General features: G+C 45.0%; 2 protein-coding genes across 15 annotated transcripts in view; one reads left to right on the forward strand and one right to left on the reverse strand.

The window, feature by feature from the left end:
- The window catches only part of INTS9 (integrator complex subunit 9), a 69,935-nt gene extending 69,025 nt beyond the window's left edge, over positions 1–910 (reverse strand). The window contains exon 1 of the mRNA XM_086745083.1: positions 875–910. Within this exon, the coding sequence (XP_086601209.1) occupies positions 875–883 (9 nt within the window). The 5' untranslated portion in view covers positions 884–910. The remainder of the gene's footprint in view (positions 1–874) is intronic.
- Positions 911–1,172: 262 nt separating this feature from the next.
- Positions 1,173–23,794, forward strand: part of HMBOX1 (homeobox containing 1) — a 106,490-nt gene continuing 83,868 nt past the window's right edge. For 8 of the 14 annotated variants that reach the window (XM_086744940.1, XM_086744941.1, XM_086744936.1 and 5 more), the window contains exon 1: positions 1,173–1,514. The gene's annotated coding sequence lies outside the window, so the exon portion shown is untranslated. The remainder of the gene's footprint in view (positions 1,515–23,794) is intronic. The other 6 variants (XM_086744934.1, XM_086744937.1, XM_086744946.1 and 3 more) reach the window with 1 other exon arrangement.

The raw sequence follows: 23,794 nt of genomic DNA on the forward strand, positions 1-23,794 counted from the left end.
TGGTAGTATTCACCCACACACACAAGTAAGATTATGCAGAATCAAGCTCAACAGCCATCTGCCTACCGAATTAAGTTTTACCCAGTTACACCACTGATAGTGATTTACTGGAAACCTCAAAACCAGCCCAGAATCCAAGCTCACTTCTGTGAAGCTTCCTCAAAACAAATCACTTCATCTCAAAGCTGAGCGGCAATCTCACGTTTAATGATGGTGTAACTGCAGGTTAAACAAATCAGAGGTTATGCTCAGGTATACTGAAAGTTGCTTTTTGGTTTTCATCTCCAGAAAAAAAGAAAAAAAACTGTAGCACATTATGTGAAACGGGGAAATTTTTCCTGGAAGATAAAGTAGCAGCTGAATCCAAAGGATTCTTAACTGAAATAGTTGAAAAGGGCGATTTAGAGAGGAGACCAGGAACGTGGGTAATATATTTTGTGACAACCTTCCCTTTAGATTGTAACATCGGAGCCAAAATATTTGTCAGAAGCACAGCGCACCCTTGACACAGCTACTCAGGCTCATTCGCTCACGAGGAATTATCGGCACGAACATCATCCAGCCGACGGAAACCGACGTTATCAGGAACCACGGGGATGTACGAATGTTCCCAGAGCAGCCCAGCAGCACCCACACGTGGAACGGGCCGGCCCCCGCACCGCGGCGGCAGGAGGCCGGAGCGGAGCCGGCCGCCCGGGCCTGGACCCCTTCCCACAGCCCACCTCCGCCCGCCCACGCCCCGGGCTCCCTCGGGGCCGCCTACCCCTCAGCGCCTCAGTTTCCCCGGCGGGGCTGAGGCGATCCCGGGAGCCCCTCCTCCCCCGGGGGCAGGCCCAAGCCCCCTCCCCGATGCCCCCCAGCCCCACGCACTCACCAGCTTCATGCTTCACCCGGCTCTATTTACCGCGACAATCCTGCCCCCACCTTCCTGCCCCGCGCCCCAGGGCACCATGGGATTTGTAGTCCCGGCCCAGGATGAAGTAATGGCCGAGCCTTTCCCTCCCTCCCGAGGCATGCCGGGAGTTGTAGTCCGCCCCGCGCTCCCCCTCCCCGCCGCTCCATTGGCGTGCCGTGTCTCCGAGGCATGCTGGGAGTTGTAGTCTTCAGGCGGAGGCTCTCCCGGTCACCCTGGGGAGGGGGGAACTACAAGTCCCAGGGTCTCACAGCTGCAGCAGGTGGGAGCTCGGATGTTGATATCAACATGGCGCTTGTCAGACAGACAAAGACAGTCAGTCTGGTGTGATTGAGCCAAGAAAAAAAAAAAAAAAAAAAAAAAAAGAGGGAGCGAGCGAGGAGGAGGGAGCGGCAGGAGGAGAGCCAGGCGGGGAGGGGGCCCTTGTCCTCGGGGTGCTCGGCGGCCGAGGGGTTTCCTCCCCCCCCCCCCAACCCCCCCGCATTGTTCTCCCTCTGCGCCCCCGTTCGTCTCCCCTCAGGCTGGGGCGGGGGCGGCCGGGGCCCCCCGCCCCCCCTCCTGCCGTTACATGGTGAGGTGGAGGCGCCGCCAGCACCCAGAGGTGAGTGGGGAGGAGGGAGGGGAGGCCGGGGTGGGGAGCGGGGCTTGTGAGGGGAGGGGGCGGGCGGGTGGGTGGGCTGGAGGGAGGGAGGGAGGGGGGAGCGCGAAAGGGGGTCCCCCCGCAGCCGGTACCGCGCCGGAGAGCGGGTTCCCTCGCAGCGTGGGATGTGAGTGAGGGGGGGAATGGGGGGGAGGGGGGGGGCAGGGGCAGCCCCTCAGCCCGGGAGTTGGAGCCGCGGCTTTGGGTGGCTCCGGGAATCCGAGGAGGAGGAGGAAGGTGTGAGGAGGAGGAAGGTGTGAGGAGGAGGAAGGTGTCCCCGGGAGGCTGCTGCGGGGTCTGCGGGAGGGCAGGGCAGCCCCGGGCTTTTAAAGAAGAGCCCTGCATCGTTCCTCCTGCCGTTTATTTATTTATTCCTATTTTTCTTCCCACCCCTTCCCCGGGTGCGGGAGGGGGACACGCACTCGTGGTGGCAGAGTCCCCCCCAGCCAGGGTGGGTGCTTGTTTTGTGTGGGTTTTTATTATTTTTTTTCTAATTTTTTTTTTTTTTGTGGTGTTTCGGTTTTGTTCGCCGCTGAGTTTGGGGCTGGGCTGGTGCGAGGCTGCGGAGGGCGGCGGGGACCCCCCTCCCCCGCGCCCCTTTGCTCCCTGTCCCCAGGACTTTTGAGGGGAGATTTTAGGGGACCCCCAGTGCCGAGGAGGTGGGGGGGGAAACGGGGTCCGCCCCAAAAACCTCGCTGGATCAAGGGGCTGGGAGGCTGCGAGACGAGACGGGTTGCAGCTCCCGGGATTTGGAGGGAGGATTTTCGGGGGGTGTCCGGTCGCTGCAGAGTTTTAAGATGGGCACGGGTGGGGAGGGAGGAGGACCCGGAGGGAAGGCATTCCCAAAATGTGCGAGGACAGCTTGGGTGGGGTGTCACAGACGTGTTTATTTTGTACTTCTTGGGGTGAGATGGGGCAGAGGGGGGTTAAATGCTTTTGTATCCGTGCCTGGGATCTTTTTTTTTTTCTTTTTTTTTTTTCTTTTTCCTCTTTTTCGGAAGAACAGCGTGTTTCACCCCAGGAGCGGCTGGAGGAAGTGGCAGGGAATGCCGCTGGACTGTTCCGCTGTGGTTCGGGGTTAAAGCAAAACAAGAGGCCAGTGTTTTTTAGGTGCAAAACACACATGCGAGGCAGACCGGCCGAGTTCTTCCACCCCAGTTCTGTCTGATGGGGTTTGTGGGTTTTTTTTGTTTTTTTTTTTTGTTTTTTTTTTTTTTCAGTTCTAAGAGTGTCTCTTGGTATGTTTGCAGAGCACTTCTCCGGAAAGCTTTTTTTTTTTTCCTTTTTCTCTTTCCGATAGGTCTGAAAAAGCTTTGCTCGTGTGTGCTGTTTTTCCCAGTCCTTTCGTGTTAGGGACAAAAAAAAAAGTGCTTTTTTTTTTTGGGGGGGGGTGGGGAGGGAAGAAGGAAGAGGAAATGAAGATTGTAGGCATGTTTTGCTGTTTGTCTGTGGAGTCGGGTGTATCTCAGTTTGTTCTCCTCCTCAAGTAACACTGGGAGTATGGATAAGTGGCTTTTCAGTACAAAATGTGTGTGAGCTAAAGGTGGAAAGATTTAAACTTTGTAGGGAGGAAAGCGTTAAACCGATGGCCAGGGCAGATCTGATGGACCCTACGTGCCCCTGCTTCAAATTAATGAGGTGGGAGAAAAAAGGAACTGGTGGAAAAAAAACCCAGAACCCTACAATTTGCATGACTGATATCACATAAAATACATGGTATCGGAGAGAGGAATTGTGCTCTGCAGGCAATTCGTAGGCTGGCAAAACCCTGAAGTGCCTGCTTGCGTCCCGTGATGTGGCGAGCCGATTTCTGCAGGGCTCATCAGGTACAGGCTCTGCTTCCTTCCTGGGATGGTGCAGCTGGCATTTGATTTCCTCCATAGATGGGAGAGGAGGAGTCCTGTGCAGTTTTTCTTTTTTTTTTTTTTTTTTTTCCCCCAAGATGATTGCATTTTCTTTGGCCTTGCTGTACCCTGCCTTGTTAGTAGGAACTGCATCTATATTTATTTACCGTTATACCATGTCCCTTGGGATGTCGGGTGTAGTTTGGAGTAGGTATATATGGATTTATCACTGAACATTTTTTTTTTTTTCCTCCAATCATGCTAGGACCAAATCCATCAACAGCAGAGAACAAACTTAATTTATGTCTGTGTTTTGCATCTCCCTTTTTGCCATTTCTCTTCCAAATTGCTAAGAAAGCATCTCCAAGATGCAGATGGAGGGAGGGAAGTAGGGAAGAAGTGAGAAAGGGATGGAACATGTTATCTGTGCAGGGATGCATTTGTTATCGGCACGTTCTGGGAAAAGAGCAGGGTTTGATACCCCAGACTGGGGTTTGGGACCTCTCTTTGCCCTTAGGTGAATATTCTTCTTCAGCCCCACGTGAAGATTCCTCTTTAGCCCCACAACAAGCACAACTTTTTCTCTGTGGCTGACAGAACTGTCCGACGAGCCTGGGCATGAGGCTGGGAACCAGGAACTCGTGTTTTGCTCAGCGTTGTCTGTTCTTCCTCCTGTCGTTCCTTTAGCACCAGAGCAGGCATCAGCATTTTTCCTCCTGTGTCATCCAACTCTGGTTGAGAGCAGGTCTAGACGACGTTGTGGTACGCAGGCTGCCAGCTGTGTTGCAGGAACGCTGCCATAGGTGAAACTGCAGGATTTTTTTTAAAGAGTGGTAAGGATATCTTGGAAGAAAATCCTACGTGGATGAGGCCTGCTTGTCTCTGTAACTGCTATACTCGAGCAGTTCCTTTCTGTTTGTTGGCTTTTCTAGAAAACGCGCCTCACTGGCGTTGTGATGCTGATAATTCCACAGAATTAGTAACCAGTGTCAGCTGCAGAGAGCTTACTTCTAAGGCAGTTTCTGTGTGGGTCTTACTGGTCTTTTCCAATTCCAAAGGGATTTTAAAAGTTCATGGCTGTCCAGTGTTTTGAAAATGAAATGATTATGAAATATTTACTTTATAGTGATAATCCGTAAGTTCATGGACATGTTTGGTATGTTTTTTTTTTTCATGGCTATCTGTAGCTGGGAAAACAGTGGGGTTCACTTTTTAAACTACTTTATTTTTAATAAAATGAAGTTTTAATAAGCTGGAATTTTAAGAACTGTTCTATCATTACTTTTTGGGACTGCTCTTTTTTTTTGTTGGGTGTCAGTGGGGCAGTGGTGAAATTTGGTTCTTTAGGATACAATGTTTGGGAGGGGAACTGGAGAAATGAATGAAACTGGAACATAAGAAAGGAATAACCCTGTACTGTCCTGTTCATAAAGGGATCTCCAGATATGTTTGGTTGTATATGTTAGAAATTAACCATTTTGCATGAAATGACAACACATTTTAATCTAAAGAAAGGAACTTTGTGCTTTACAGTGATTTCTGTGTAGAGCTCCTAGGGCCGCTACAAAATTACTCATGACAGCGTTGGGATCTGTGGCAAATATTTTTCGTCTTCTGCAAAGTTTAGGATTTGAAATCAAACACTTGAAGGGATGCTGTTGGCTTAAGACTTCTACTGCAAAAATCCATGCCTTCGTTTCTTCTGCCGACAACTTTATGCGGCTTTGACACTTGTTCTGAAGTCGATTGCACTTTATACTGACTTTAATGGAGCGGGCGTTGGATCTGCATACAGATCCTCGTGGGATTGGACTTTAATTATACCTCTGCTGATAATATTATCTTGCGGTTATCAATGAAGTGAGACGAATGTCATGATTATAGTTGGATTTTTTAGATGATGAGGAGAACTTGATTTTTTTGGGGGGGGGGCTGGAATCTAAGTCGTACCCTAAAGCTGGTTTTATACATAAAATTACTAATAAACTGTATTTTAGCATTCTGATGTTCCTTCTGACATGTATAAAATTAGGATGACTGGGTAGCAAAGCATACCAAGAGTTCATATTTGAACACGTAGTCATGCAAACGGATTATATGTTAGCTATGAATGCAATTTTCAGTGTTAAAGCTAAAGATAAGTGTTTTGACAAATGCTTTTAATTTGGGGAACAATACAAGCAAGAATAAGAGGATATGAGAAGAAAGTGTTATTTTTTCATTTTGCAGGTGGCAAATCAAGGTGTAGAGGGATTAACTCGCCCAGATTCCTACGTGGAGTCTGTGGCAGAGACGGTGATCCGTGATCTCGAGGGTTTGTCGGGGCTTTCGTCGGAGTTTTTCTTCCTCCCCTCGTTAATTGGCTAACTTCCACATTTTAAAAATAACGCCTAGAGATTATTTTTATTTCTTCCAGTTTCAAACTTTATAGCCTGCAGGTTTTTTTTTTTCATTTTCAGTCGAGTCTCGAAAACCCAGGGTTGGAGAGCTTCGTCTGAGCAGCACCTCCCTGACATATGATACTGTCTTGAACCAGCCTCTGACAAGTGAACCCTCTCATTGAAATCATGTGAGGAATTTTATTACTCAACTCTGAAGATCTTCTGGGGGAAAGGAGGTTGCAAACTATTAACTATGTGGTCTTCACTGCAAGTTGGCACGTAAGATGTGCTTATGTATTGAGGCAGTCATGTGGTCCGCAGCAAGAAGTAGAGAATTGGTGTAGTTGCTGGCCAGCTGAAAGTTTTATCTTTTAGCTGTGAGAGCCACGTATCTTTTTGTGTTGTGCCTGCTAAAAAAGGAGATAATCGCTTGAAATCTGCTCTTTCTTTAAACATGGTGTTGTTTGATTTCCTTCCCCTCTCCTCCCGCTAAACTGGGCACTTATGCAGGGTTCGCCTGTGACTGTAAAAGCACGCGGAGAAGCTTTTATGATAGGTAACCTTAAAAAGTATACTGTGTTTGGGATGCTCCCGTTCTTTGCTGTCGCAGTCGGGTTCAGCAGAAGCTCATTCTTCGTGCAGGCTTCCTGCGCGATAGGCTGCTGAGCAAAGTGCTCGTTTCACAGCTGTGAAACCGCCGCTCTCACAATTACTGTGTCGTAAAGCCTAACCTCATCAGGAGTGATCAATTTATGGCCAGAACTTTGCTGGTGTGCTAGGGGAGTACGGCTGGTGTTTCACACTTGATTCGTTGTGGCCAAGCCACTGTCCTCCTCCTTTACTGTTCTATGATAAAATAATACTTTGTACCTTCGTGTGTGAATCTTTAAGTGCTTTACAGAGGTAGCAGTATTTTACAAACGGTGAAACTGAGGAACGAGGGCGAGGTCATTGAGTGGCAATTGAGCATGGCTGTGTCTCTTCCCCATCTATTACACTTTTACATCTGTCATATATTAATATATATTAACCGTATATGGAATTTATTGTCTCATCATCTGTTGTGCTCTATAAGAATACCTTTTTTTTTTTTTTTTTTTTTAGAGTGGTGGGAGAGTTTCCCATGTTCCATTGATTTCTGTGATTTTCTGATTTTGACACGTGTCATTTATTCAGTTTATCGCTTTTGAATCCACTTGGTCCCCCTCCCAATCAGGTCAAAGGCGCTATGGGGTAAATTTTCTCGCAAGGCTGTAGGAGATGCCCGTTTTTCTTGCATAGCCTTTCTTCTGCTTCGTTTAATAGGAATTTTTCAGTGTTGGACTTCAAATCTATCTCAGGAATGCACATGCCTGTTTGTTATTGTTTTGATTCAGCTCGGTGTTAATGTAGACACTGAAAAGTTGAACAATTACTGTTTTGACGCGCTTTTTTAGGAATTAAAAAAAATAATCCGTGACTGTGTGCAGATTCTACCCGTCTGTGTGCTTATTTCCCTTCCCCAGTTCTTAATCAAAGCTGCATGCGGAGCCTGAAGTTAAAGACTGCTCTTAAAACTGGGAGCTGCTGTAGTGCCGCGCTTCTGACAAAGTGTATTCTGCTTTATCTTTCCTGCGCAGCCAACCAGAAGGTATGGGGAGGTCAGTTAACTCTTTCTCCTACAGCATTCCTCTGTGGATGCTCACTTCATCGTCATTTCATACTGGTTTCAGGGCAGTTGCTAGCCCGAAACGTATTGCTGAGCGCGGCCCTGGGTCAGGTTGTGTGTATGAATACACCGGAGTGACTTCTGTAGCATGGCCGGTACTTCTCCCCGTCGCTGTTTGCACGATGGGTGGAGTGTTGTTTCCAGATCTACTGGAGAGTTTCAGTACAAATTTTGTTACCTGCTTTGTGCATGGGGGTGGCATTCTTTTGTTCTCCGTACATATAAAACATCTATTTAGGCTGCGTTAAATTTATGTGGACCCCATTCACTGCTGTGCTGGTAGATGAGGTCTTATTTTTGGGCTAAGGAAGTAATATACAAGCCAGGCATACAAAATATGTCCATTATGTTTGGCTCTGGCCCCAGCTGAATCTCACTTGCCCTGAATTCCTGGCATTGCTTTTCTCCCCACTTTTGAACTTAATATTTAAGAAGCCTTAATTTCTTTTCAGTTTCTTAAAAAAAATACATTGAATGTGAAGTTCAGCCATAAAACAACTCCTGCCACAGAAACAATGCTGCAGGCTGCTCTTTCAGCGAGCCTTGTGAACAGCCAGTTTTATTCTCCCGATAAGCCTGTGCCCTGTCGACTGGGAAGTGTAGCATATAGTCATTTCCTGCGTTTGAGCTGCCCATTTCTTCTGAACTCTGAAGCAAGCACTGAATCTGCTTTTTGTTCTTCCAGTGGTCCTGTAATACTAATGGCAGCAGAAAGCATTTAGTTAGTTCATAAAATACAAGCGCTGTTTCCACTTGGGTATTTATTCTGACCTTTATTTTGGACAGTTTCTCTGCCATGATCGGATTCTCTGATTACAATGTCAGCTTTCACTGGAAACCTCTTTGTGATTTAACTGGCAGGGGTTTGGAGTTGGAGCAAGTGGGTATGCAGCAGCCCTGACATGTTAAGTAGTACTCGAGCGTTGAAAAGGAAAGTTCTTCCTGGCAGGGAGGTTGCTCTGGGCTCTGGTTTCTAGGCTCTGCCTTAGGTCTTACTTTTTGACCCAGGGCAAACTTCTTGATTTGCCTGTGTTCCAGTTCGCGATACGAAAATAATCCTTTCCGGGCTGTTGAGATGCTTTCACGTTCGTCAAGTATTTAAAGATTCTTGGCTGGATGGTGGTGCATGCTGCTGCCCTCGGTAGTATAAACATGAATGTCATGAGTGTGTTTACACAGAATAAGAACTAGTTATTGAAGCCAATGTTGATTTTTCATGCCGCAGATGGGAGGGGTAAGTAGTTGATGGCAGTTTTCTCAACTCAGTTGTATTATGCGTGGTTTCCAGACATCGTGGGTTGTTCTCTGACTGTTTGCATTTCACGGGGGCTCCGTCTGTTTGATGGAGCGGTGCTGTTTAGTGATAAGTGCAGCAGTCTGAAAAAGGGGGAACTGACTGAACTTGAAACCTATTCCTCCCCCTTTAATTTCCTCGTCCATAGAAGCAGAATGATGTTAACATATTGGAGATTCATAAAATTTAAGGCGAGAACAGACAATTAAATCGCCTTGTCTGATATGTTTTATATCTTTTGTATCACAAGCCTTTAAATTTTAATCATTTACTCGGAAACTGAGACCAGCAACTGATGTTTGGCTAAAAACAATTTGAAAGCTTTCCAGCCCCGAGTGTCCGTCGCTGGTAATTTCATACTCATCGCTGCTCTTGGTAGTTTGTGCCATCTCCCTGTTAAAAATAAGTGGCTGATTTCTAATTGGAATTCGTCTGAGTTCTGCTGCTGGTTCTTGTTACAACTTTCCTGACAAGATTAGGGCCCTTTAGTGTCCAGTACTCTCTTGCCATGGAGGTACTTACACTCTGTAATCAAGTTACTCGTTTGATAAGGAAACAGAGTTGAGCTTTTAAGTCTCACTCTGAGGCATTTTCTCCAGCACTCGGATCATCCGGTGATTCTTCATGGTCTCCGTTTATTTTTAACGTCGTGGAAACCAAAAATGGTGAAACGTTCCAGCCTGTGTCTGGTCCATACCGAGTATCGAGGTGGGACAGCCATTTGAAAGGTTCACAGGAGCCCTTTTGCGCGGGGAAATTCTGTTCGTGAGCCTCGCACTCCGACACCGGGCTTCTTTCTGGTGAAGTCTGCCATTTAGTAGTTACAGTGTGCGTTTCTTAGATTATAAATTTGCCTCTCTATTCAGATTTGTTTTGTTTCCTGAGCTAATTTAAGGTAGATACTCAGATTTTTTTTTTTCTTTTGCTGTCCTTTCCTCATAGTAATGTACTGTTCCTATAGTCCTGGTGTCAGTCACAGATTTTTATCTGCAGGGATAAAAATGTTGAACTGCATCAGACCTTAAATTTAGTGACAAAAAAAAAAAAATAAATAGCATGATGCAATCCCAGGAAGTAGATTAAGAACTGGCTAACTGACAGCCCTCAGAAAGGACCAGTCGATACGGAGCAGCCGATGTGGATTTCCAGTCCAACCAAAGTGCGCTCTGTGCACATCCTTCTGTTCAGCTGCGCTTGTAATCCCAAGCAACAAAGTTAGTCCTTTATCAAGACGTTTGCCATTAAAACATGCTGACTGGCACTAGCAATGCTCCTGTTCTCTAATTCTTTACTGGTTTGTTTTTTGCCTGGATGGATCCTCCTTGCAGCTCTCCAGCTTTGCTCCATCCCCTTTTTGAGCATTGCCATTATATGAACATCCGCCTGGCCGGGGGTTTTGCCCTGCTTTTCTAGAGAGCCCCTCATTAAGAAAGAAAAAAACCCCATCCTACAAGACTGCAAAAAGCCCTCTTCAGTGTGTGTTTCACTCTTAATGAATTTGCTGAAAATCATCCTTTATGAAAGATAATTTATGAATGATAAAGTAGAAGGTACTTTGTGTGGCGAAAGCACGTTGTCCCAGCCTAACAGAGAACTGTTCACAGCAATCCTGGTTCTCCTTCTACTAGGAAGTTAGTTTTTAAAAAAAAAAAAAATTATTATTACCATATTATGTTTTGTGTGTGGGTTGTATTTTGCACTTTGGTCAGGAAGAGGAGCATCCTGGGACCTTTTGGTCCCGAGTGTCTGCAGGTATAAAACCGCAGCGCTTTTGGGGCGGCCGCGGTGCATTTGCTGGCAGATCGCGTGGCGTCGTGGAGGTGGAGACCTTTCTGACCTCTGCAGGCAGCTACTTCTGAAGGCGCTTGTGAGTTATCCTTCCGTTCATTTCATGGGCATAATTCTGATTAATGTTGGTGTCACTCCTCTGTCACACTCGAGTACATTCTGTTTTATTCATAGCGACGTGCCTTCTTACTTTTTGGTGAAAATGCAGCCGTCTTCACTTGCTGCCTGTTCCCTTGCTTTTCCCTTTTCCCATCCCAAACTTTCTCTCTCCACGTTGCAGCTGTAATCAGCAGCGCACACGGATGTCTCTTTAGGAGAGGCAGTATTTTTGCTCTTTGCTTTTTATGACACTGTAATACAGGGTCTTGAAACCAAACCTCATTTAAATACCACTGTCAGGAAGAAGTGTGTTGTATTTTGGTTTGTGTTTTCTTTATTTCTTTTCTTTTTTTTTTTTTTATTTTTTTTTTATTTTAAGGTAGGTGTTTGGAAAGACTTCCTCCCTGAGAAAGTCCCTGCAAATTCCAGGCAGATAAAATGTAAAGAGGTCAGGCCGAGTATCTGAAGCTTGGGATGTCTGCTTCCTTTCTGGCTATCAAGTGGGAAACCTGCTGTAGTGATAGGCTTTGTGAAAGGTTTGGAAGGGGGAAAAGAGGGAAGAGCGCTGAGGCACAGGATCTTGAAGGCTGGGAAAGACACTGTAAAGGAAGGTATGGCATTTCTAGTGTTTGCAGTTGGAGGTGTGGCACTGTGGAAGTCTAAGGCAAGTAACAGAGACTCAAAAATATGTGCTGTTCTGTTGGAGATAAATATTTCTTACAATGCAAGCCCCTGAGCTCAGCCAGCGGCTTCTCTGCCTCCCAGCTAAATCAGTATCTGATTTTTCTGTTCCTCTGCTGTCTTCTTGCAGGAGTTGTTTATTGACTGAAATTGTTTCCATATGGCTGCAATGTAGAGCTTGATTACATTAAATGTGGCGCTTTCCTGTGGCATTGCAGCGCGATGGAAAGATCATCCCTCTTTCTCTCCTTCCAACCTCCCCTTCCTCCGTAAAACCTTGGTTTTGGGATGTGTAACTTGTTTAGGTATTATCTTCCCGCACGCTGAGGCTTGTAGAACAGGAAAACTGGGATCCCGTTCTTTTTTGGGTCTGTATTTGATTGCTTAGGTGCGTTAAGTTTGCTTATACGTTGCTGATAAAATGCTGAAGGCGAGGATTAGGGTGACGTGGTCCCATTTTGAGAGCATTACTGGAGCTGGGGCCCCAGCGCGTTAAGCACTGGAGAAGTATGCAGACACGAGATAGGCTCTGCCCCCAAAGAGCTCACTCCATTTAGATTGTATTTGTTTACACTGAGGATCAATTTAAATCCTGCTCCAAGAAGGTGTTAAAATTCCTGTGCTCGGACGCTTTAGGATGCTGGAGGGCCAGATTCACCACTTATCTGGAGCCTGGAAGCTACATCTCGTCTGCAGAAAACAGATCCGTTTAATAGCAAATGGATGCGTCTGTACCTTTGATAAGAATAAAAGCTGATTGTTGGTAAGTTAGCTAATAAAAACCAACAGTGAAGCATCTCCACCCTCTCTTTTATAAACTTCAGTTTGTAGCCTACAGTCAAAATTTGGTTTTTGTTCAAAATATTTTCTACTTAAATAGGTTAAAATATATAAATCCCTTTTTCTTAAGCCTGAGCCATTTGATGTAATGTCTACATTTCTCGTAATGTACTTAAGCAGAGCCTAGGCAATGTATTTTTGCTGCCAGTATCTCAAATAAAGTCAAACCCGTGGTCTCTCTTGGCTGAGCACATGGAAGCAGAATCTGATGAAGTAGTAAAGCAGCTTTGGACAGAAGTAGCCTCTTCTGCATGTGCACGGTGAATATTTTCTTCATTTCAGTATGTTCGGATAGTTCAGATCACAGACTATTTAATTCAAAACTGCAAAACCATTTGGGAGCTGTAAATGCAGAAATGCTTGTTTTCCTCGCCTAACACAAGGTGGAAAAAAAGAACAATGAGAAAAGAAATTCGCTAATACTGGAATCGTTCAGTGGAGGACACAGCAAGGTTCAATTCACTTAATAAAGATAATTCATTTGTTTTCACTAAAGCATTTTAAAATGCAAACCATGTTTCCGTAACCCTTTTATGCGTCCAGCACATATGATGTATCATTCAAGATTAATAAAACTGTAATGCATAAAAGCTGGCATTTCACAATTGTTTTCTAAACAGGCTGGCTGATAACCCGGGTGGACGCTGAAGCGCAGGCACGCTGTACAGGCCTGTGTCTTGCTGGAGTGTGAAACTCCCTCCGTTTTTTTTTTTTTTTTGGTAATTCAGCCTGCACCAAGGCACCTGACCTCGGCAGAAGGGTGGGTTTAAACTTTTCATTCTCCTTTGCGTTTCTGCTTTAGATGGCTCCCCGTCCAGCACACTGGTTGGCATGGACCCCTTGGTAGATGGCTTCTGTACATCGTGAGGAGAGAACTTTTCGTAGAACGCTGTGTATCCTGCAGCTGCCTACAAATTCTGATTTACTTTGAACATCTCTACTCCCTATTTTGCAAAATGCCGTGGGAAAGGTGGTCTTGAGAAGCCCTATTTTTCTCCTGTGCCCCCCCCAAAATGCTCTAGCTAGGCGGGAGCAGGGAGGAAGACTGGAGCACATTTAGTTTTCAGTGCTGTCATCTTCACAGAAAGGGGAAAGAAAAGATAAATGGTGACTGTCGCGGCCCTTGTCTGTTCTGCTTCTTGCACGTCAGACCTGCGTTCTGCTTCTTAACTGGTGGGTGACCAGCTAAAACAAAAACAGCTTCACCCCTTTAAACCCCTCCTTTACACTAATGAAGTTTAGTTAGTTAGTGACTTTTCTGTAGTTTCCAGAACTGTTGATACAGCATGACTTGATGCAGGCTCTCGTGTGTGTTTTATGTGAGCGCAGATATTTGGATATGGAATAGAGGTACTGCTGAGTGTCTGCGATTTCGGTTAGATTTCAGTGCCTTTAAGGGGCGAGTCCTCAAAGCAAGATGTAACCAACGTTAGAGGCAGTGGGAGTGCTCTTTGTTGGCTTTCACAAGAACTGAACTGGAACTAAATTGAGGATACTTAATTTTTTTTAATTAACAGATCACTGAGTTCTAGGTCCTTTCATACTTAAGAATAATTAATTCTCCATTGTTTCTGCTTTTGACAGTCTTTTACTGTCAGCCTTCCAAAGGAGACATTGGCCCTTCCTCCAATTATTTGATGAAACAATTTCCTACGTGCAGCCTTCCCCCCCGCCCTTCATGGTGGAAATCTGCTTCTGGTCTCCTCCCGGGTGCTGCTTTCCACCTCTGCTCTATGTTGGCCGTCTCTTCAGGACAAAAACCTGCATGGTGTTGGGGTTGAAACGCTTTTGCTCTCCTTGCACACGCTTGTAAAAGTCCATAGCGCTGGCCACCTAGTTAGCAGCACGTGTTAAATATCCTGCAAATAACTGAATAACGAGGATGATCCTTTGGTTTTCTTCTAATCAGAGTTACTTCTGAGAAAAGGCTGCAGACTCGAGGCCATACTGCCGTTGCAGTTTCATCAGTACATTTTGGCTGCAAATGTGATTTTCTTTTTCTTAAATGTTAAAGGGAGGGGTTATGACTTCTGAGGTGCGATTGTGGGAGACGTTATTTTGGCAGACCTCCTGAAATCTCCTGCACTGATGTGGATGTGCTGGGTACGAGCTCCGTGTGCTTACCGCCGTTCAGAAGAGTCCTGGGCTCTAACTGGTGTTCCCAGGAACCAGAGAAATTGAAAATAATGTTTCTGCTTGCTACTGCATCTTGAGTCTCCATTGCCTGTTTTCCCTGCTTTTTGCAGCCGCAGTTTCAATTTTAAACTTAGCTTAAAACCTGTTTCAATGACCTTTTCAGTTCTGGCCTTAGTCAACCACCTAGCAAAAGTGGTCTAGCAATGTTCTCTCAGGTTTCTGAAGCCACCGTGCCAGAAAGTGTGGGCAGCCCTACCTTGCAGCCCAGAGACAGTTTGTTTTTGTCAGAAGACCTGTCTGTAGTGCAGTCGCTACCCCAGCACCGGCCTAAATCCAGGTGGATCATCATGTGTTTTTATTTTTAGAGCAGATTGCACAGAAAAATGGCGTATGCTGGGAGGTTAGGCCTGACAGGCTTGAGAGGTGCTATCTAACCCCCACAACTTTGTGATGTGTGTAAATGAGGAAACTAATACTTTTCATATCGATACATCCTTGTGCTTTTCATCCCGTCCCCCATTCTTTCTCTTTTTTTTTTTTTTTGAAAGCTGGACCTTTTAAAGCCTTTTATAATAGTTTTTAAAGTCACACTCCTGTCAGTGGATTTAACCCTGGCTGGCACAGGGGAGGGTTAGAAGCCAGTTGTTTAATTGGCATTTTACATGGTAGACTTTTTGAAATTGTGTGTTCAGTGAGGTTGGGTTTTTTGAATAGTGAATTCAGCAGTGGTGCAGGCACACGGTACTTCTAAAAATAAGGGTGTGTGTGGTGGAAGCATTGCTGGAAGCTGGGCTCTGATCTGTGCTAACAGCAGAGCTGCACTAATTTGTACCTCTGATTATAGGCAGCTATAAAACAAGATTTACTTGAAGTTGCAAAGCACAATATGGAGGCTTATTCTAGCTGAACTTACTGACCAGGAAGTTCAGTTAAAATCGGGTTTAATAAACTAGTGGCTGTAGGGGTCAGATCAGAAGTTTGCCTGGATGCTGAGGGAAGCCTGTAAGAGCAGGGTAAATATTTGACATCTCCCCAGCACATACCTGCGAATATCCACGCTGTGTGCTTCAGGTGTTCGATACATCTTTTGTATCCCATCTTTTCCACTTAAGGAGAGGTTCAGGCATGTTAAATCCTTAATGGCGCGTTTGTCAGGACAAGCCGCCATCCTGAGCTGTGTCTGTTGCAGAGTTCTCCACCTGCTGAATGTCACGTACCTGGAGGCTAGGTGACCTTTGTAAAGTGCTTTTTTTTTAAAATTTGGGTTCCTAGTGAGCAAATGTCTATATTTGTAAATTAAGTCAACTTTTTCTTTGTTTATTTCTTTTTTTTCTGGCATCTTTGTTCAGCCCTGTCCTACGTAACTTAAGGCTGATAAGAAAGATGGGGAGAGACTCTTCAGCAGGGCCTGGTGTGACAGGGCGAGGGGTAAGGGTTTTAAAATACAAGGAAGCAGATTCAGACTGGACATCAGGAAGAAACTTTTTATGCTGAGAGTGGTGGAGCATTGTCCCAGGTTGCCCAGAGAGGCGGTGGATGCCCCATCCCTGGAAACATTCCAGGCCAGGTTGGCCGGGGCTCTGAGCAACCTGATCTGGTTGGAGATGTCCCTGCTCCTGGCAGGGGGGTTGGACTGGGTGGCCTTTAACGCTCCCTTCCCACCCAAACCATTCTGTGATTCTATGATTCTGCATCCCATTAGCTCACTCTCATGCTCATCATGTTGCACTGCAATCATATGTCCTCTTTTCTGCACCCCAGTACTGCTGGATCTCTCTTAATGCTGTGTTTTCTAAAAACCTTATGATAAAATGCCCCTGTGTGAGACTGTTTTCTTGGCTACAGCGATCTTTGTAAGTCTTGAACAAGAGAATTCTCACTTTAATTTTTTTTTTCTAGTTATGTATTTGATAACTGAAGCTTTTTGGAGCCTGACTGCCTCTTACTTTACCTAAAATCCTATTTTTTTTGTATAGGATATGTGTGAATATACTGCTTCAAACGCTGTACAACAGTGGTGATTCTTTAGCAGGGGAGGAGGAGCTGGAAGCAGCGCTGCAGATGAAGTTCCCGAGAGTTGCATCGTTGACAGCACAAGGGTTAATATTTTTCTCCAGATGTTAATCTGTTTCCTGCTTTTATTTTAATGTATGCGTATAAAAAGATTTTGGTTTCTTTGTCCCTTTGCACTTGAACTAGAAACTGTAATCTATTTGTGGTGCATCGTAGACAAGTATTTTTTTTAGTACTTCTGCTTTAACAGTTTTTCTGTAGAGGAGGAAAAAAAACAGATCGAGACATCCTTCCAGTGAACTAGAGAATGAGGACCGCATTATCTGAACTTAGTGCCGTCCCCGCTAATAGAAGAAACATGACAGACTGTATTGAATGGTCCCTTAGTTCCTCTGTTTCGGAGAGAGCAAGGGAAAGTGGTAGGCTGAGGAGAATAATCTGCACGTAAGGCTGTGAGTGACATTTGCATTTCTGCTTGTGAGGAGTTGGTAACAGTTCTAGCCGGAATGGATTGGAAATGGGTTTTCTTAACCTGAACTGTATGGCATGCTTAAATTTCATTGCTGCTGCTGCTGCTTTCTATCCAAAGATTTCTGTTTTACAGTTGTTATTAAAAATTTATGGGGCAACTTGAGATCAAAGCAAATACATTTTCTCTTTATTATGTAAACTTGGGTTTAGTGGAACATATGCATTGCGTCCATACACTTGATGCAGGAATTCTTGTCCTAGCAAAGGCAGACAGCCTTTAGATTGTGCAGTTAAACCCGAGATGCGGAAAAACGAGATTATATCATAGTGATGGATAGTGGCCTGATTCTCCGTCTTCTGTCCTTATCTCTCAAGTAACTTCTTAGGAAAGGGAAAATCTCTCCTGAGGTGCTGTACTTCCCTGTTTCCTAGTTGAAATCTTCTGTACCGTGCTTCACACTGAGATTTTTTCACACTTTTTTTTTTTTTTTTTGGCGTTCCATATAACCCAGGTTTCCCACTGGTGTGCTGCAGGACTACCTTGCACTACCTTTCTTAAGTCCTACTTCGTAAGGCTTAAATCTGAAAACATTTATGTAGGTATTTAACCTGATGTGATGGGTCATAGTCTCACAGTCAGAGCTGTAGACAACCAGTGGTTTCCAGGAAGGGGGTGGTCTGGTCTGTCTTTCATGCGTTTGTTCCTCACGGAGAACAAGGCAGCCCTCAGTCCAGGTGTTACGAAAACGGACTCCTGATAAATGCCCTCTGTTCGTTCATATTTCTTCTCTGAATAACTACTTCTTGGCCTCCACTCCCACCTTGCTGCGTACAAAAGCAAGCTGTCAATATTGGCATCTTTTATCAAATTTTTAGAATGTGTTTTTTTTATGAGTCAGCTTTGAGAATCTACATTATCCAACAAATCTCAGATTTTGCCAGGACCGAAGATGTCACTTCTGCAGTCAAAATCTTGCAGGTGTGAACTCTGATGATCCAGTTTGAGATGACGACTGAAAAACCTAGACTTGCAAGGTTTCGGAAGGGCTGCGGTTCTTTGTATTCAGGCATTTCTGAGGTCTGTACGTGCCAGTTCTTCCTTGCTTTCTATTCTGCTTCTGAAGTGTCCTCTGTTTCCAGCTCTGAGCTCTTCCATGAGCTGTTGCTTTTGCACTTGGTGGAATTTGTGTACGCGGTCCTGTGTGTGACTTAGCCCTTGGTGTGCAGGTTCTTTAAAGCACTGGTGAAATGGAGAAGTGAAGGCAGAAATCTGAAAAGCTGCTAGATCTTAAAGATTGATCGGCCTGATTTAAATCGTAGCGTTCTTTTCTACACAGTGGGTTTTCTTCCATTCTGCTCTCGCAAAGTTGTTTCTCCAGGGGAAGATTTCAAGCTCCATAAGACGGTGTTCTTAGCAGCACTAATATAAGATTATTTGTGTGAATGTGTATAAACAGTTACATTACCTGGGGTTACTTTCATGCTTTCTCGCTCGGTGGAATTATGGCCTCATATTGCACAATTCCTTATCTCTTCCTGTGTTTATACATACCTGTGTTGACAAACTATAGCAGGGAACTCTTCTGTATGAGCTTCCATCCTAAGCGAAGGAGAAATCAGTGTAAATGACGGCAACTTCTAGCCTGTGTCAGTGATAAAACCAGTCCTGTTTGTAAATATCGTGAAGAATATACAGTAGTGTTCTCACAAGAGGGGTGCAGTCAGACCCAAGGTTGGTATAATGATTTAGCTGGTTAATGGTTTGGTTTTGGGGTTGGTTGTTTGTTTTTAATTTGAAGAGTGTATTTTCCTCCATGCTTGTAATCAGCTTCCTGCATCCTTATGACACGCAAATAATTGTTTCAGCTTTGCTGCGTGGAAAAGAAAAGAAAAAAAAAGTGATATAAGCAACCTGAAAGATTGGGGCATTTCCTAAAACAGATCAGCTCCCGACACGGTCTTTGTTCGTAGACCTGTTTTCTGCTGTCAGCCGCTGATCCTCTCTCCTTTCCTCTCTGCTGGGAATTTTTGCCTCCTCTGCTGTGCTGCTTTGACTGCTTGCATAAGTAGACTCAAGGAAGGGGAGGAAAATTATGATGGGAGCAAGAGAAGTGGCTAGAAATGATAATTTATTCTTTTAAATAGTCTCCTGAAGGGATGCAGGTCTTTTCATCAATATTTTAAATTAAGAACACGTTTTACCGAAAAGGTTAGTGGTTTTATGGCTCTACCACTTCGTGTGTCTTAGCATTAGTGGGACACGGGGCTCTTTGGGTGCGTCCTGCTGCACTGGGCCATCTGTAAAGTCGACATGTTTTGCCACCGTCTGGGGTTGTAATGAGAATTAATAGTTTTCAGCGTGCTCTGGTGATGGAAGTGTGTATATGTATGACTTACAACTGAAAATGTATTTGTTTTGAATAGCATTGGATACAAGATCAGAGTTTTCAGTTATGGGCACACCAGCAGCTTTTTTATCTCACGCCGTCAAAAGCAGAGAGGGACGGGCAGGCGTGGATGAAGGAGAGCTGGTGGACGTTGATCTGAGCAGATGGAAGCTGGATGATGAGGCCGGCGAGTATACTGGGGGGACTGGACCTGGTCCTTTTGTAATTGTAGGCGGCGGGGCCCCGGGGTGACAGTGCTCCAGCAGCCTGAAAATATGGAAAAGTGAAACGGCAGAGGTGATGAGCAGGGGATGGAAAGGTGATGTGGTGGTTGTGGGTTTATTAGGAAGGATTTTGCTCCGGAGAGGCGCTTAACTCCTGATCCATTGAAGAGCAGTTGTTAGATCAGCTGGCAAGCAAGAGGAAATAAGGAGAAAAAAAAAAAAGAAATTGTGTTTTCTAGCACCCGCTATCCTATTACTTCCCTAGTCACGATTTTTAGGGGACAGGTTTTTTTTTATTTTTGCTGAGTAGTGGACTCACAGATCCAGGCAGTTAAGGGAAAATCGGAGTGTTGCTCTAATTTGAAACATCCTGGGAAGGAAATAGTCTTAAAGGCAACAGTAAATGCTCTGGTATAATGCAGACTAAACCATACTTAAAAGAAGTCTATATCCATCACTCTGATATACTGAAATCCCAATCTGCTGATTTGATGTCAGGATGATGAATTATGACCTTTTTATTATTTATTTTAAGGCTTAGTTGCAGACTTTATAAAAACATAGAGTGTGTCTGGCTCTGGCTGTAAGGTTTATTGAATGGCTGGGAGAAGCTTTTAGATTTGGAGCACAAACGGTGGTTTGTGTTCCTATATTTATGTATAAACACAAACGCATTTGCACATACCTGCAATTTATGTTTGTTTATATGTGTAATTTACAATGGGTAAAACTAGAACCAGGTGTAAATCTCGCTTAGCTACACGCGAGGTCAGTTCATGGGTATCACTTTGCTGTGCTCTGGAGAGTTCCTATGTGTGGAAGGACAAGTTTAAGCTGGTAGAGAACCAATTTCAGATGAAACGGCATAAGGCACTCACAGTGACACTCGGGTTGTGCAGATTTATTTAAATTGCTCCGAGGTGGGGTTTAATCCTTCCAGTTTGTGTAGACGAGGCCGTTGGATAACATCCCTGAAAACAGCATGCACGCGCATGGCTTCGCATAGCAAACACCGTGCTGTGCTGCAGGGGTCCTGGACCTCTCCGGTCTTGGTCGTAGCGGTGGGATCTCTTTGTTCAAACCCCGTTGACTGCGTCGTGTCCCAGCAAACACGGCTCTTGCACCACGACGCTGCAGTGTTGACGTGAGTAAGACTGTAGGATCTGCTCCTTCGTATTTAATTGGGTGTGGATGGAAAGGCTGCACGTTTTAAAATAAAACTCTGAAACAGCTGTTTGGCCAAAGTTCAGGTTGTTCATCCACTTTCTGTTTGCCAGTGTGTTTGCTGGATGGATTTGGCACCCAGGGTGTCTGTTGGCTTGTGGTGGTGTTGACAGGTTATCTTCATGTCTTGAATGGGTCTGATGTGAAATAATAGTCTTCCTCATTTGGGCTAAAACCTTTTCTGCTTCTTGTCAGTGAGTCAGTCTTTACCTGACAGTTTTGACATTGCCTTTGCTACTTTCTGTAATGGGAGTGACCATTGGCTGTTTTTTTTTCCCATCAAGCCTAGAAAGCTGACCAAAGGAAAGCTTGGGCTTACCCAGTGGTGCAGAATCATTTTGTTGGAGGAGGCAGGCAATTAAGTCTGGCTTCACTGTGAAAGCTAATTGTGGCTGTCCCTGCGCCTCTAGGTGTAAATATTCACGAGCTGAACAGCCAAATCCGCTTCAGAGACTTGAGGTCCAGGCAGCACACCTACCTCCAGGCACGGGTAGGACCTTGTGTTTGGGTCTTGCTCCAGGTCGTGGAAGTACAGCGGTGGCAGTGCTTTGTAGTTGACTTGTCATTTAGGTGTCTGCAAAGACTGGCTTTGGCCTCTTAGAAGACAGAGAGAAGTTTATCCAGGGAGCAACTCGTAGGATCTGCAATTAGGCTCCTGGTTTGGATCCTCCGTAGAGATCTTCTGTCTCCATGACCTGGAAGAGGAGCCTAAGGAAACTCTTCTCTTGTCTCTGCTCCTACTAACCCACCCAGAGCAAGCACTGGCTAAACCACCCAAATGCCTCTGGTCTTCCAGTTGTCTCCTCCCAGAGTTTCCTTTCCTCCCCTTCCCTTAGGGAAGAGGTAGGACTGTGTCCCAGGTGGGTAAAAGATCCATTAGCTACGTCCCAGAAGTTTTCTTACCTCCATACACGTGTCATGCCGTGTTAACCTGAGTACGGCTTCTGTGCAGCGTGCGGATCGATTTAAATCAAAGCGGTTTAAATAGCCGGCAGGAAACTTCGATTCGAATAATTGATCTTTACTTTTGTTTTGAGCATGTATTTCTAAGGTTCTGCTGATAACTTCATAGTTTTCTGGCAGGTGTCAAGAAATAACCTCAGGAATGACATTACTTCCTATTATTTATTACATGCCAAATTGGAAAATGGTTCATTCTCTGCGTATTTCCCAGCTGGTTCTTATTTACAAATCGTGTCGAGCTACATTTGCATGGAAACTGGGATTCAAGTGGAAGTGCAGTTTTACTTGACGTTAAGGCTGTGTAACACTTATGTCAAAATATAAATTTTTCTTTTAAAATACACTTACTGAATACAGTGAGTCTTGTCTGGATAAGGTAGATTTGACTGAATTTCTTGCCCTTCAAAAACACAAAGCTGGCAGGGCTCACCAACTTACCTTATTTTTATTCCTCATTTAAAAGTGAGAAACTGTTTTTCCTGCTTTCTGAATTCCCAGCTGATTTGTCAACTTTGAAAGCCCTAGTCATTGAACTGAGCTAAATAAGCAAAGTAAAAAGAAAATGTTTGTTCTTTTGTACTTGCAGACAAGGATACTGCTTGAAAGATGGGCTGGCACTTAATCAGACGCTAGTTCCCGGTGCTTACCGAGTGGCTTCCACTAGTTCACTGGTTTGATATTCTTTTTCCCTTGGAAAATTTTTGCAAAATATGCATCTTACTCATTTTGCTAATTTAAATTATTTTAAATCGGAAAGTAATTTTAAAGCTCTTATTTTTAATCCGCATGACTCTGCAGTGATGCAGATGCACCTTTGCTTGGGCGTATTGCAGCTGTGTTTGCGAAATCCAGGGCACGAGTAACGGCAGACCCAGCGCTCTCAAATATCCCATAGCGGAATAACGGGGGATTGACAGGGCGTGCTCCCACCCGTGTCTTCTGGCCTGGGATCTCGTGTACACCCAGCCCAACGCTACAGCGTCCATTTTGCTCCATGGCCTCGTATCCCAGGTCTGGGCAGTCGTCTGTGATCAGCCGTTCAGTGGTACGTGGGGCCAGGGACAAGGACAGAAGTGATGATGTCCCAGAGGTGCAATGTCCCTTGTTAGAGGCTCACGCTCAAAGTGTTGTCCAGCTTTAAGTCCAGTCTAGGGACTTTTTTGGGGGGGGAAAAACCTGAGAGTGTGTATTCATGACCTGCAAGTGTGGACCCAGAAAAGAAGTGACCATAAGTAGCATGTTTAAGAATGAGTTCTTCTCTTAAGACAATCCTGACCTGAAGTCCTTCAGCTGTAGGATTTAGAATCATGGAATCACTGAAGGGTTTGGGTGGGAAGGGAGCATTCAAGGCCACCCAGCCCAACCCCCCTGCAAGGAGCAAGGACATCTCCAACCACATCAGGTTGCTCAGAGCCCCGGCCAACCTGGCCTGGAATGTTTCCAGGGATGGGGCATCCACCGCCTCTCTGGGCAACCTGGGACAGTGTTCCACCATCCTCAGCATAAAAAATTCTTCCTGATGTCCTGATTTGGTTTGGCTTTTTTGTTGTACCTGCTCCTAAGTTTTTAGGATCAGTCTGTGGAAGATTGTTGGAAAGGAACTGCTTAAATTGCCTCTACTGAAGGATATACATTCAGGGCAGGATGCTCTCTCTGCCGGCTATTTTGAGCTTGTTTATCTTATTAGATAATGCTTGCCCTGGCATCGTTCGTAGTACTCCTTTAACTTTTAAAGGCCTTAAATGCAAGTTAAACATAGACCGTCTACTTCTACTAAATCCCCCTTTCAAGCTCACGTGAGACGTTAGGGATGGCAGCAGTATGTCCTTTTACTGACAGAGCAGTGGGTCTTCAGTGGGCGGCAGAGCCGCAGTCAGTAAACGCTAAAATTGGAATTAGTGCCTAGAAGAATTAAGAAATGGTTTGGGCTCTGCTGAAGGCAAGGCAGGAAAGTCGCCTGGCAGTCGTTAGAGCAGCAGCTCAGTCTGCAAAATGAGCGTTCTCAACAGATGTAACTTCTGTGCGGTGGATAAAAATAAATTGTCAGGAATTAAAAAAAAAAAAAAAAGAAAAAAGTGGTGAAACAAATCTGGGCATCAGTTTATGGTAACGCTAGTTTTCTTAGTGTTCTGGGGAATGAATTTCTGAGATCTTGAGGCAGGAAATGTCTGTACGCAGCTGTAATCGC

The sequence above is a fragment of the Chlamydotis macqueenii genome, chromosome 3, assembly GCF_036417535.1.
Source record: "Chlamydotis macqueenii isolate bChlMac1 chromosome 3, bChlMac1.mat, whole genome shotgun sequence".
Classification (NCBI taxonomy): domain Eukaryota; kingdom Metazoa; phylum Chordata; class Aves; order Otidiformes; family Otididae; genus Chlamydotis; species Chlamydotis macqueenii.